At 36.0% G+C, this 14723-nt stretch overlaps 1 protein-coding gene across 2 annotated transcripts in view; it reads left to right on the forward strand.

Annotated features, from left to right (window-relative positions):
- Nucleotides 1-8498, forward strand: part of LOC145270540 (peroxisomal targeting signal 1 receptor-like) — an 82577-nt gene extending 74079 nt beyond the window's left edge. For both annotated transcript variants that reach the window (XM_080126186.1, XM_080126183.1), the window contains exons 14-17: nucleotides 1742-1820; nucleotides 4314-4400; nucleotides 5040-5197; nucleotides 7898-8498. In XM_080126186.1, the coding sequence (XP_079982312.1) occupies nucleotides 1742-1820; nucleotides 4314-4400; nucleotides 5040-5197; nucleotides 7898-8114 (541 nt within the window). In that variant the 3' untranslated portion in view covers nucleotides 8115-8498. The remainder of the gene's footprint in view (nucleotides 1-1741; nucleotides 1821-4313; nucleotides 4401-5039; nucleotides 5198-7897) is intronic.
- The last annotated feature ends 6225 nt before the right edge of the window (nucleotides 8499-14723 follow it).

A 14723-nucleotide genomic window follows, 5' to 3' on the forward strand; every position in this document is an offset into this window, starting at 1 on the left:
TGCTAAGAACTGACGAATCAAATTAATTCACGTTCTGCTACAAACCAATCAGAAACCAGAATTGCTTCATAAATATTAAACCTTTTCTGGAGCAATTTCACATGTTCTTTCCCGGGTTTCGACACGGTAAGAATATTTTGTTCTGTGGAACTGTCTACTACAAACAAGTCACCTCCCAGGACTTGTGTGTAACAGCGAACCATCTGAAACTGTCTGGATCGAGAGGGGGGACCATCGTCCCCCCCTATGGGATGAAGTAAAAATAATAAACACAGAGACCCACTGGAAGGTGAGAAAACTTAAAGAAACAGCTCAGATGCTCGGACATAACAACCTACTGAGCAAACCAAGCATAAAGCTGAATGCAATTTGGACACCTCTGATAGAGAGAAAACCTTGAATAACAACATAGGTTTAACATTAACAAAAACCAACTAAGAATTGTCCTAGTGACATATGGCCGAGTGGTCCTAGACGTTGTATCAAAGTTTACAGTTACCCAAAGGTGCTGAGTTCAATCCTGAACGAAGGCAGTGAAAAGTAATATTCAAAACAGAGAATCAGCAACTATGTCCCAGAGCCTAGCTGGAGTCTGAACACGGTACCCCCGTAATAATAATAAAGGGTTGGGCTCGAGACTCCTAACAAACGGAGGGCAAAACAGCTGAAACGTTGTGACTATAACAACCAAGATGGGGAAGTCAGCCCGACAATCTATATAAAAGGTTTAAAGGATTATCATGTGGTGCAATGGGGAAAAGGGTGGTTGGTTAATTTTAATGCATCAAAAACCAAGCTTCTCTCCTTTCATCATCATCGCTCTGACCCCCCTCACACACCAATTGAAATGAATGGGGAAGCTCCATGTTTTAATAAACTTCTCGGACTGATCTTCACTCCTAATCTGAAATGGAACACATACATCAAATCTGTTGCCATGATCACTGGAAAAATGATTGGATCACTCCACTGCTCCAGCAGGTATCTCACTGCCGATGCAATATTCTATCTGTATAAAAAGCAGGTACGCCCTAAAATGGAGTGCTGTTGTCACATCTGGGCAGGAGCTGCTTGGCGAGCCCTATCCAGCCTCGAGTTCAAAACCGACTTTGAAACCTAATAGGTGATGCCGTTTTCTCTTCCCTGCAACCTCTTTCCCACAGAAGAGACGTTGCGAGCATGTCTTTGTTTTATCATTATTTTCATGGCAAGTGCTCAACCGAACTCCAATCTATGGTTCCCTCTTGACAAACTTTCCCAAAAAACTCTCGACTAGCTACAACCACTACATATGATTTCCTCCATTTGAAGGTGACCGGGAAGCAGGAGTTCTGACAAAGAAGTTTTGTTCATGGAATCTACACTCCATTACATTCCAGTACTCTTCACACTCTTCCAGTGGAGGTCTTGTTGGTGCTCTCCTCCCTTGATCTTTATCTGTGCCTAAATCTAAATGGAGCTTCCATGAACAAAGCTTCTTCCCCAGAACTGTCTGCCTGTGGAACACTGTTCTGCTGTCCTGCTTCCTGGTTGAATACAACATGGTCACCTTCAAATCCAATGTAAACAAATTCTTGTTGATCCGTCCCTTATAAATAATCAATTTCTACCCAATTTACACCATTAACGATTACTGCACTACAACCTTACATTCATTAACATTTATCCTCGAGTGGCCTTCGGGTCTTGATAAAAAAAAGCTGATAAATAATAATTTTTGATTCGCATTTGTTTTTTGCAGACAAAAAATGATGGAAATCCGTGACCAATACATTGCAGCTGCTCGTCTTTCTCCGAACCAAATCGACCCCGACGTTCAAGTAAGTGTCGCTATTAGTGTTCACAAAATAACTAGCGATTTTTACCTGGAGTCAAAGTGGCAACAAGTCTCCTCAAATATCCAGCACGCTCCATTTCTTTTCTATAACCAAAGCACTTTCCATTATCACAACAGCCGTTTTTTTTTTTTTTATTTACACGGTGGTCACCACTTATCAAGGCTCGGAAGCCACCCAGGGATAAGGGTTATTGCAAGTACAGTAGGTTAGTGTGGAGATTTGATGAAGTGTTTACTTAAGGGGGCGGTTCATTAGGAATTTGTTTATGTTGGACTTGAAGACATCCAAGTTGTAGTCCGGTGGGAAGCAGGCAGACGGATTTCTCGTTAATGATTATTAGTCTTCTCTGGAACTGGAATGGCACTGAACCTACTCAAGGTTCCAGTACTCTTCACACTCTTCTAGTGGAGGTCTGGTTGGTGCTCTCCTCCCTTGATCTTTCTATCCTCCTCGACCCTTCATGATAGATTTGTGTTGGAATTTATTTGTTAACTTTGAGTGATTGAATGCAAGAAAAATAGATAATGACACAGAATTTGAACTAGACTAATTGACCGCTCAGCTTTGCTCGGGATATGACGTCGACCGGCAACTTTCATTGAGCGTCGCTGATAATCAGAGCATAAGAAAAGGAAAATACTGTAGAAATATAATAAAATCACCAGAAAAAAAAAAAAAAAAAAAAAAAATATATATATATATATATATATATATATAAAAGGCAAAATGTGTGTTAGTGCGTTTGTGTGTGTGCGTGCATTTTTTCTGTATGTCCGACAAAGGCTTTTTAGGGGGGGATGTTCTCTGGGAGGGGGGGTTACTATTACTTAGAACTTTTTATGTACTCCTTAGATTATAATATCTATGATTTATGAAATGGCGTCGTAAATATCTTTTATTTCAGCAACTTTTATCTTACAAAAAATTTGCGCTGTGAATTCGTTTTTCTCTACTGCTGCTACTACTATGAAAAACGAATTTATAGGAGTATAGATATATACATATATATATAATTTCCGGCTAAAGGTGACTTACGTTTTAATTAAGGCTACACAATCGAAAGGAGCGGATGATTTTAAAAAATATCAGTGAAAAACCGAAGCAACTAATAGGGAATTAATTAAAATGAATGTTTAAAAGAATATGCAAATTAGCTATATCTTTTGCTAATGAATGCAATTCCAGAACCCATATATAAGAAAATTGGATTTTTTTTTTAAATAAATAGAAAAGAGGGGGTTTAATATAAATATCAATACACACAAAAGAAAAACGAATTTATAGGAGTATATATATATATATATATATATATATATATATATATATATATATATATATATATATAATTTCCGAACTATTATCCTCATTTGTAAGAAAGAAGCTTTGTTCATAGAATCCATAAGTTTAGGTTTAGGCACAGATAAAAAATGGGAAAAATTATTAATAGTGGTTTCAGCTAGATAAGTTTTTTTTTTTTTTTATAGAGAGTTTGTGTCACCACTTTTTTGGCCAACTAATCCTCCTTAGGATTGAAACCATTATCTTTAGACGATGCTCACCTGGAACTGCCTCACTCCACTGCGCCATGGGACTCAACATTTCCATCCCATTGCAATTAACTACCTGATGAAGGGCAGGAATAATTGGCCGAAACATCGTGAAACAAGAACTATAAAGATAAGGTTAACAGTCCGTAAATAATTAAAAAAATATATATACTATCTCAAAGGATTCCAATAAAAAGTAATATACCATTCGGTACGGACCTGATGATGGAAGACAAGACCGAAAAATCCAAGCTTGATGAGGATAACAGTCCACAAATAAATAAAATCTACAAATTACTCATCTCAAATTGTATTTGTGTTATCATAAAGGGAGTTAATGTCTTGTGATCGTCTAGTCATCCAGTCTATTAAATATGTTCATATGCCATTGTGTGTGTGTGGTACATGTATTTTTCAACATACCTTCTGCGTCTAGGATGTTGGTCCATCTGGAAACATCTCGTCTTGGAGGGGAGACCTGGTACCTGTTTTGGACGGAGATTCAATCACTCAAAGACAAGGAATTGGTTTTATAGTTTATTTCACTTTCCAGATGTCTCGCAGAAGGATGGAAAGTGAATCTCTGGCCTGTGTAGTTTCTCTTGGTCTCGTTTCTACACATGTCAGCGCCCCCCCCCCCAGTGAAGAGGAGGAGACATGTGAAGCCGTCCGTCGCCTTCTAAACCCAAACCAAATCTTTACAATTCAGCTAACCAGATCACGTGACTGACACGCAATCCGATCAGCTGATCTTGACTTCCGGTCAACATGTCTACAATATAATTTACCACCTCTCTCTCTCGATCCATTTCTGATTATTATTTTATCATATTAAATATTTTTGTTTTAATGTTTCCACTTTATTTATTTAATAATATTTCTTATTTAGTTTTCATTGTAATTTGATATTTTTTCTCTCTATTCCTAGTGCGGCCTTGGTGTTCTTTTCAACTTGAGTGGAGAGCTTGATAAAGCCATCGATTGCTTTAACGCCGCCGTGCAAGTCCGTCCTCAGGTGAGTGCGTCAAAAGAATAAAATTTTATTTTTGAAAATGTGTAAAACTTGGCTTCAATATCTTCAAATATTTATTCATGGTGTTTAGTTTGGTTGTTTTGTTTATATATATATATATATATATATATATATAAGTGAACGTGTCTGTGTACATTTTCCTATGCAATAACTCTGTCAATTTTTAGTCTACAGACTCGAAATTTGATATACAGGGTACTGAGATTTTGGGAAAATCTTTCTAATCTGTTTTCGGCCAAAAATTTGGCTGTTAAGGGGTCAAAGTTCAACGATTTGACCTTTGAGAACTCTACCAAACTCCTCCACCAATTTTGGGTATAGGTTCCTTGGACATGGATTAATAACTTGATTTGAGCTCTATCAAGGCAGGATAAGATGCAGATAATAAGAATTTTTTTGTAAAATAGGAGTCACCATTTATCAAGGCCCAGAGGCCACTCGGGGATAAGGGTTAATGAGTGTACAGTAGTCAAAGGAACAATGTCGTAGTAATTTTTATTCGTGGAAATTTGGTAAATTGGATTACTTAAGTGGAACGGTTCATCAAGAACTTGTTTGCGGTATGTCTAAAAAAAATGGGCAAAAAATTCTAACTTTGCGTTTTCCTTTTTTCGGTTACAGGATGCCCTGCTATGGAATAAACTCGGCGCGTCATTGGCTAACAGTAACAAGAGTGAGGAAGCAGTTGAGGCCTACCATCAAGCACTGAAGTTGTCACCTGGTTTCATACGTTCGAGATATAACCTTGGGATTGCTTGTATCAACCTGGGAGCACACGGGTAAGAACCATTTTTTCAGCGACTTTGGCAGCAGAATTTTATGTATGTGTTTGTAAAATGTTTCTGACTTGTGATGGGGGAGGTATGAGACGAATGGATTCGCCAATCATTTTTATAACCAACGGCTGTGCTAAACAACCAATCATAAACGTCGCAAAATTATTATAAAAATCGTCAAATTTTGGATTCAATCAGTTCGCCATTTGCTACATCACGGACCGCATTTAATTCTACGCCGCCATCTTGGTTACTGATCTGAACTATGCTGCCATCTTTGTTCAACATAATCTCTCAGAACTTAAGAGGTTACCAATGCGACGGACCACATTTGATTCTTGGTCGCCATCTTGGTTACTGATCTGAACTACGCCGCCATCTGTGTTCAACACAATGTCTCAAAACTTAACAGTGTTCCATTTCAGATCAGTAGGGAAGACAGAGCTTCTTTAAGACGAGAACCATTCATTTTAATTGGGTTAGAGCGATTATGATGAAAGGAGAGAAGCTTTGTTTTAAATGCATTAAAATTAACCAGCCACCTTTTTCCCCATTACACAACGTACTTAAGATCATAAGTCAGTTTTGAACTTTACCAAAGCAAGATAGGGCACGCCAAGCAGCTCCTACCCAGAGTTGGAAACAGTACTTCATTTTAGGACGTATCTGGCTACTTATACAGATAGAATATTGCATCAGCAATGTGATAACTGCTGGGGCGGGAGAGTGATCCAACCATTTTTCCAGTGATATTGGAAACAGATTTGATGTATGTGTTCCATTTCAGATCAGGAGTGAAGGTCAGACCAAGAAGCTTGTCAACACGTAGAGCTTCTCCAAGATGAGAGCCATTCATTTCAGTTGGGGTATGATCGGGGTCAGAGTGATTATAATGAAAAGAAAGAAGTTTGGTTTTCGATACATTAAAATTAACCAGCCACCTTTTTCCCCATTACACCACATGCTCAAAAATGAGAATCCAAAAGATCTTAATCATTCTGGCCTTTGAAGCAATTAATTGGAATTCGTAGGCAACTGGCCTTCAGGTCAAGATCAAATTGTAGTATCTGTTCTTCAGATGCTACACTTCAATTTCTTGTTCTCTGTCAGTGGAGGAGAAATCCTTCACGACTGAGACAATTTTTATTTTTGTTCCTTTTCTTCACATTAAAAAACGACCCTGGTGTCTGTCCTGTGGGGAGGCATTGTAAATAGGAACAATATTGTAGCATACTGAAAAGCAAACCAGCAGAACAAAGTTCCACAGGCGGGCAGTTCTAGGAAAGAATCTTTGTTCATGAAATCTGAGTTTAGATTTAAGCACAGATAGAAAGTGGGGGAAATTGTTGATAATCGTTGTAGCTAGTCGAGTGTTTTTTTTTTTAAAGGTTGGCAAGATTCGAGCTCAGTCGAGTACTTAGCATGAAAATGATGATAGAACAGAAACAGATTAGATTACAAAACCGGCTTTGTAATCTGTTTCTGTTCTATCATTATTTTCATGCTAAGTACTCGACTGAGCTCCAATCTTGCCAAACGTTCACAAAAAAAGGCAGGATAGGGCACGTCAAGCAGTACTTCATTTTCAGATGTACTTGGCTCTCATATAGATAGAGGATTGCATCAGCAATAAGATAACTATTGAAGCAATAGAGTGATCCAACCATTTTTTCCAGCAATCTTCGCAACAGGAAAGAGAAAAGGCATCACCTACTAGATTTCGAAGACGGTTTTAACTTTATCAAGGCCACTCCTGCCCAGATGTGGCAACAGTGCTTCATTTTAGGGTGCACCTGGCTCTTGTACAGATAGAGAATTGCATTGGCAGTGAATTACTTACTGGACCGGTAGAATGATCTAACCATTTTACCAGCAATCTTGGCAACAGATTTGATGTGTTCCATTTCAGATTAGGAGTGAAGGTCAGTCCTGGAAGCTTGTCAAGTTATGAAGTTTCCCCAAGATGAGTCATCCATTTCAGTTGGGCATGATGGGGGTCAGTGATTTATTATATGAAAAGAAGCTTGGTAAAATTAACCAGCCACCTTTTTCCCCATTGCACCACCTGCTCAGTATCATAAGAGAATCAAAAAGATTGTAATCATTGCTGGCCTTTGAAGTGTTGCCATAGATTGTGGTGATTATACGGGAGGTTACACATGGGTGAAAATGGCAGTTCCGAATAAATTAACAGGAAAACTCTTTGATAGACTTATGGGATCTTGTCCGGAATTGTGAAAATCATTTTTAAGCAATTAATCGGAATTCGTAGGCATTACAACATAAATTTAGCAGGCGTTTTTAGATTGTTTTGAAAATCCGATACTCGTAAAATTTAAATTTCTTATTTAAAAATAAAACTATTTAACAACCCGCATAAACGTATCAGATTGAGAAGAAAGTTCTTGTGGAATTTTGAATTTTCATTTCAAATGATGTAATTTCAAATGTTTTCATTATAATACCTTTACTTTACAATTTGGAATGATAGGGGGTTAACTCTTACATTTACTCCCCATGGTACACATAATCAGAGCATATAAGAAAAGATTTGGGTCTACATTGTAACATCAAATAAAGAAAACAATGAAAAATTCCTTTTATGTTTCTCGAGTCTTCAATTGTAAAGCATCCGTACCTATTTTCAATGTTTTATGCTTTAACTCCTGAATAGCAGTTTCTTTTCTTTCGTTTTCCTTGCAGTTCAGCGGTGGAGCATTTTCTGGGGGCGTTGAATCTCCAGCAAAAGTCTGAAACTCAAAATCCGACCCTAGTTGCGAGTCCTGGCCAATCCATGTCGAAGAACATCTGGGGCACACTCCGGATGACGCTCACCCTCATGAATCGTTTGGACCTGCACGCCGCCTGCGACACTTTCGACTTGGATCGTCTCAACAAGGAGTTTAATATGAATACGTGATCAGAGGGCAAATATCCTTCCCACTGCCCTCTCTGACGGAAGCAGATGGAAACGTTTAATGTTTCTCTAAATAAAAAAAAACTCTCGATGTGTGCATGCGTGCGTGCATGAAATAAGATGGCAGATAAGTGTAAATGTATGTTTATTTATAAAATGTGATTAAATATTTGAGTTTTCTTTTTGGGGTAGGGATGGGGTTGAGGTGAAAAATCACGTCTGTGGTGCCATGTTTTTAGTTGTTATTTCGAATAAAAAAAAACAAAATACTTTATTACGGAACGAATATGTTGTATTCCAAAAAACATGTACATACATCCTATTTTTATTAAATAAAAAAAAGTTGAAGAGCTATGAAGACGGAAGTGGAACCATTAAAACGAGTGACCCTTTGTGTTTCAGGATTTATTTTTCTACATAGTCACCACCATTCTCAATCCTATAAACCAACGTATCTCAGAATTTATTCAATTGAAAATTTCTAAGTCCAAACAAGAGGTGATGTAGGTTTAGGTAGATGACAATCCTATACACCAAGGCATCTCAGATTGTATTCAAATGAAAATTTCTAAGTCCAAACAAGAGGGGACGTAGGTATAGGTAGATGAGAATCCTATAGACCAAGGCATCTCAGATTGTATTCAATTGAAAATTTCCAAGTCCAAAAAAGAGGGGACGTAGGTATAGGTAGATGATAATCCTATAGACCAAGGAATCACAGATTGTATTCAATTGAAAATTTCTAAGTCCAAACAAGAGGGGACGTAGGTATAGGCAGATGAGGATCCTATAGACCAAGGCAAGACAACGTGTATTCAATTGAAAATTTCTAAGTCCAAACAAGAGGGGACGTATGTATTGGTAGATGAGGATCCTATAGACCAAGGCAAGTCAACGTGTATTCAATTGAAAATTTCTAAGTCCAAACAAGAGGGAACGTAGGTATAGGAAGATGACAATCCTATAGACCAAGGCAAGACAACGTGTATTCAACTGAAAATTTCTAAGTCCAAACAAGAGGGGATGTAGGTATAGGTAGATGAGAATCCTTTAGACCAAGGCATCTCAACGTGTATTCAATTGAAAATTTCTAAGTCCAAAAAAGAGGGGACGTATGTATTGGTAGATGAGAATCCTATAGACCAAGGCATCCCAGCGTGTATCCGATTGAAAATTTCTAAGTCCAAACAAGAGGGGACGTAAGTATAGTCAGATGAGAATCCTATGGACCAAGGCAAGACAACGTGTATTCAATTGAAAATTTCCAAGTCCAAACAAGAGGGGACGTATGTATTGGTAGATGAGAATCCTATAGACCAAGGCAAGTCAACGTGTATTCAATTGAAAATTTCTAAGTCCAAACAAGAGGGGACGTAGGTATAGGCAGATGAGAATCCTATAGACCAAGGCAAGTCAACGTGTATTCAATTGAAAATTTCTAAGTCCAAACAAGAGGGAACGTAGGTATAGGAAGATGACAATCCTATAGACCAAGGCAAGACAACGTGTATTCAACTGAAAATTTCTAAGTCCAAACAAGAGGGGATGTAGGTATAGGTATATGAGAATCCTTTAGACCAAGGCATCTCAACGTGTATTCAATTGAAAATTTCTAAGTCCAAAAAAGAGGGGACGTATGTATTGGTAGATGAGAATCCTATAGACCAAGGCATCCCAGCGTGTATCCGATTGAAAATTTCTAAGTCCAAACAAGAGGGGACGTAAGTATAGTCAGATGAGAATCCTATGGACCAAGAAATCACAGATTGTATTCAATTGAAAATTTCTGTCCAAACAAGAGGGGACGTAGGTATAGGCAGATGGGAATCCTATAGACCAAGGCAAGTCAACGTGTATTCAATTGAAAATTTCTAAGTCCAAACAAGAGGGGACGTAGGTATAGGTGGATGAGTATCCTATAGACCAAAGCAAGTCAACGTGTATTCAATTGAAAATTTCTAAGTCCAAACAAGAGGGGACGTATGTATTGGTAGATGATAATCCTATAGACCAAGGCAAGTCAACGTGTACTCAATTGAAAATTTCTAAGTCCAAACAAGAGGGGACGTAGGTATAGGTAGATGAGAATCCTATAGACCAAGGCAAGTCAACGTGTATTCAATTGAAAATTTCTAAGTCCAAACAAGAGGGGATGTAGGTATAGGTAGATGAGAATCCTATAGACCAAGGCAAGTCAACGTGTATTCAACTGAAAATTTCTAAGTCCAAACAAGAGGGGACGTAGGTACAGGTAGATGAGAATCCTATAGACCAAGGCAAGTCAACGTGTATTCAATTGAAAATTTCTAAGTCCAAACAAGAGGGGACGTATGTATTGGTAGATGAGAATCCTATAGACTAAGGAATCTCAGATTGTATTCGATTGAAAATTTCTGTCCAAACAAGAGGGGACGTAGGTATAGGCAGAGGAGAATCCTATAGACCAAGGAATCACAGATTGTATTCAATTGAAAATTTCTAAGTCCAAACAAGAGGGGACGTAGGTATAGGCAGATGACAATCCTATAGACCAAGGCAAGACAACGTGTATTCAATTGAAAATTTCTAAGTCCAAACAAGAGGGGACGTAGGTATAGGTAGATGAGGATCCTATAGACCAAGGCAAGTAAACGTGTATTCAACTGAAAATTTCTAAGTCCAAACAAGAGGGGACGTAGGTATAGGCAGATGAGAATCCTATAGACCAAGAAATCACAGATTGTATTCAATTGAAAATTTCTGTCCAAACAAGAGGGGACGTAGGTATAGGTGGATGAGTATCCTATAGACCAAAGCAAGTCAACGTGTATTCAATTGAAAATTTCTAAGTCCAAACAAGAGGGGACGTATGTATTGGTAGATGATAATCCTATAGACCAAGGCAAGTCAACGTGTACTCAATTGAAAATTTCTAAGTCCAAACAAGAGGGGACGTAGGTATAGGTAGATGAGAATCCTATAGACCAAGGCAAGTCAACGTGTATTCAATTGAAAATTTCTAAGTCCAAACAAGAGGGGATGTAGGTATAGGTAGATGAGAATCCTATAGACTAAGGAATCTCAGATTGTATTCAATTGAAAATTTCTAAGTCCAAACAGGGGGGGGGACGTAGGTATAGGTAGATGAAGAGCTACTAGACCAGAACATGTCAACGTGTATTCAATATAAATTTCTTAGTTGAAAACAGTGTAAGTAAGTGTCTGGAAGTGCCTGATCGAAGCCTACTACCATGTTGGGTACATGTAGGCGTAGCAAAATGCCTTCTAATCTGCTAGGCACATCGGGACTTAGTTTTTTTTTCTGTTCTTTCTCTGCACCGTGTAGGTGGGCGTCTATAAGTGCCCGATCGATGCCTACTGTTACCTTGACATATCAACGTGTATTCAAGTTAAAACTTGTAACTTCAAAACGGGAGTTAGGTACCGGTAAATGAGAAGCTTATCAATCTAGACATGTTGAAATTTATAAGTTTGCACATAGGGGATGGCGGTAGGGGGAATAGGGATAAAGAATAAGAAAAGAGAGATAGACAGATCTAGATAAATACAGAGGTATAAAGAGAGACAGGCAAGGGAGATAAATTTCATGATTCAACTTATATGCTAATAAGAAATAGTTGATGTATCAGGAACACAGGCCTTGTTTTTACTGGTTAATTTTACATCAGAATACACTTTTAGATTTTATGTAGATTTTTTTCTATAGGGAACAAATAGCACACATAACATCTAGACATATAAATATATACATAAAACAATTATAGTTATGAGATATATCTGAACTAATCCAAAAAGACAATAATAATGAATATCATCACTTACCTTGGAAAAATATCCAGGCTGTATGCCTACAAACATTCCATCAAACACCAGAAAATCATGATCCATTGCTTGGTTGATTTTTTTTATTTTTATTTTTTCATACATATTTGTAATTGTGTCTTGCTTTATCAAGTATTTTTGTAGTTAATCTGTGGTGTTGGGAGAGGTGTTAACATGAATCAATTTTGTTTAACATTGTTTTAATATATATTTTTTAAGTTTACAGAGTCATTGCAGTACCAAGTCTGACACTGTAATTGCTTGAAATGTATTGCATTGGGAAGGATTCTTTTTTTTTTGAGGTGTGCGGGAATTTCAGTAGGGGAAGTATCTACTGATTTCAGATTCCAAGACAGCAAAGTTGTATTTTATTGTTTGTGCATTCTTTTATCAAGTTCTTACAGATGTTTTTGTGTTATGAAAGTGAAAATGAATGACTTGCAAAGACATTTACATTTTTGCATTTTTTTTTTTAATTCTTCACCTTTTTTGTTTTAATGTCCCAAGAGTGAACCAAGACAGATGAGTCTTATTCAGCAGAGTGGAAAAAAACAGGTTACCTTTGGTTGTCCTCAATGGATTTGTCCAAAGTATAATGTGTCCAAGTTATTGCCCTAATAAAGTGAGAACCATACCCCAAAACTAATGCAGAACTCTTATGTTATTGCACAGCTACAAGAGTTACCTTGTCTAGGATAAGTGCCATATAAATTTGCAGAAGTCACTATATAGCTCTATTTATTAACTGATATGAATTGAAATTGCTGAACATGACTCAAAAATTATCTACAGAGCTCTACTTAGAAATGAGCACTCTCAAAGACAATTTATCTAACATAATTTTGAAATATGTTTTTTAAAGTTACCACAGAGCTCTCAAATATATTAGGCACTCAAATAAGAAACTTGTTTCAAATACTTGTCATATATATATATATATATATATACATATAAATATATTAAAACTTACAGTATATCTATACTTACGTATTGACATTTAGGTTTTCAAAACATACTGCAGAGCTCTTCATGTTTTCTGAATTTTATGCTCCCGTCTACTAATGTATTGAGCACTCTCAAAGTATATTCGTGTAGCTGAATTGACATACATGTTTTTTGAACGTCTATATTTAGCTCTACTAATGTATTGAACTCTGTCAAAATAAATTTATGCAGCTGAAATGCCATATCTGTTTCTCAAATGTTTTATTTAGCTCTACTAATATATTGAGCACTCTGGAAGTAGATTTGTCTAAAATAATTGCCAAAATGTTTCCAAATCTTACTACAAAGCTCTATAAATGCATTGAGCACTCTTAAAGTAAAATCGTCTTGCATAATTAAACAACAAAATTGTTAAATTTACTACACTACTATATTAAACTATGGAGCACATGCAAGCATCATTGGCATATATATATATATATATATATATATATATATATATATATATTGTTTAAACGTACGAAAGAGCTTTACTCGAAGTAAATATGTCTAGCACAAATGAGAAAAATTCTTTCAAATCTTTCCACAGAACTCTACCACAGTATTAAGCACTCTGGTAATTACTTTTCCAGCATACTCGCAATACACAATTTTAAAACTCACTACAGAGCTGTACTAGCAGTGTCAGAAATTTCGTGAAAATAGTGAATAATTCCACCCCATCTTTCCAAGCTTATAACTCCTCGAAAAATGTAATTCAAGCCCTAATTTTTTTTTTCAATTAAAGGAGTAAGGACCAAGGTTTTATTTAAAAAAAAAAAAAAACAAAACAATGTGTTTTTTTTTTTTTAAAAGGTTTTAAACTTCGGACTTTACAGGTAAATTTCTAAAAAACTGATTTTTTTTTTTTGTTTTAAATTTGAATATATTATTTATTGACCTTTTCTCTTCAATTTGTGATATATAAACCTATTAAACATAAATTAATTATTTACTTTTTAATAGACATTTCAAAATGAGAGGCGTAAATTATTCGACCCCCTATCTTTCTAAGCTTATAACTCCTCGAAAAATGTAATTCAAGCCCTAATTTTTTTTTCAATTAAAGGAGCAAGGACCAAGGTTTCATTAAAAAAAAAAAAAAAAGACAAAAAGAAAAAATGTGTTCTTATAAAATAAGGTTTTAAACTTCGGACTTTACAGGTAAATTTCTAAAAAACTGATTTTTTTTTTTGTTTTAAATTTGAATATATTATTTATTGACCTTTTCTCTTCAATTTGTGATATATAAACCTATTAAACATAAATTAATTATTTACTTTTTAATAGACATTTCAAAATGGGGGGGGGGCGTGAAAATGGGGGGGCGTGAAAATGGGGGGGCGTGAAAATGGGGGGGCGTGAATTTAAAAAAAACGTTTGTCTAAAATATTATATTCGGTTTATTGGAAAGAACATAAAATTTCACATTGACCCTGAAAATATCGTAAAAATAGAATCAATAGAAAAATTTTGATAGATTTTTAAAATTTAAAAATTTAAAAATATTGAGTTTAAAAATTGAAAAATATTGAGTTCGGAAAATTCATTACTGTTTTAAAAAAAAAATAAAAATATTTTTATTACTTTTAAAACAACTGTAATAGTTTATTTTGGAAGTATAATCCATAAAGAAAATAAATAACCCACTTTTAACAGAGAAATTACGAGATTTTTATATTGTATTCGCAGTTTCGTGTTAGGGGTGTCAAAAATTCCTACAAAAATTCTGATACTGCTAGAGCTGTACTTATCTATTTTGCAGTCTCAAAGAAAATTTTGGATCGCATAACAGAAATTTGTATT

Source organism: Euprymna scolopes, chromosome 46, assembly GCF_053919585.1.
Source record: "Euprymna scolopes isolate OS-2025 chromosome 46, ASM5391958v1, whole genome shotgun sequence".
Taxonomy (NCBI): Eukaryota; Metazoa; Mollusca; class Cephalopoda; order Sepiida; family Sepiolidae; genus Euprymna; species Euprymna scolopes.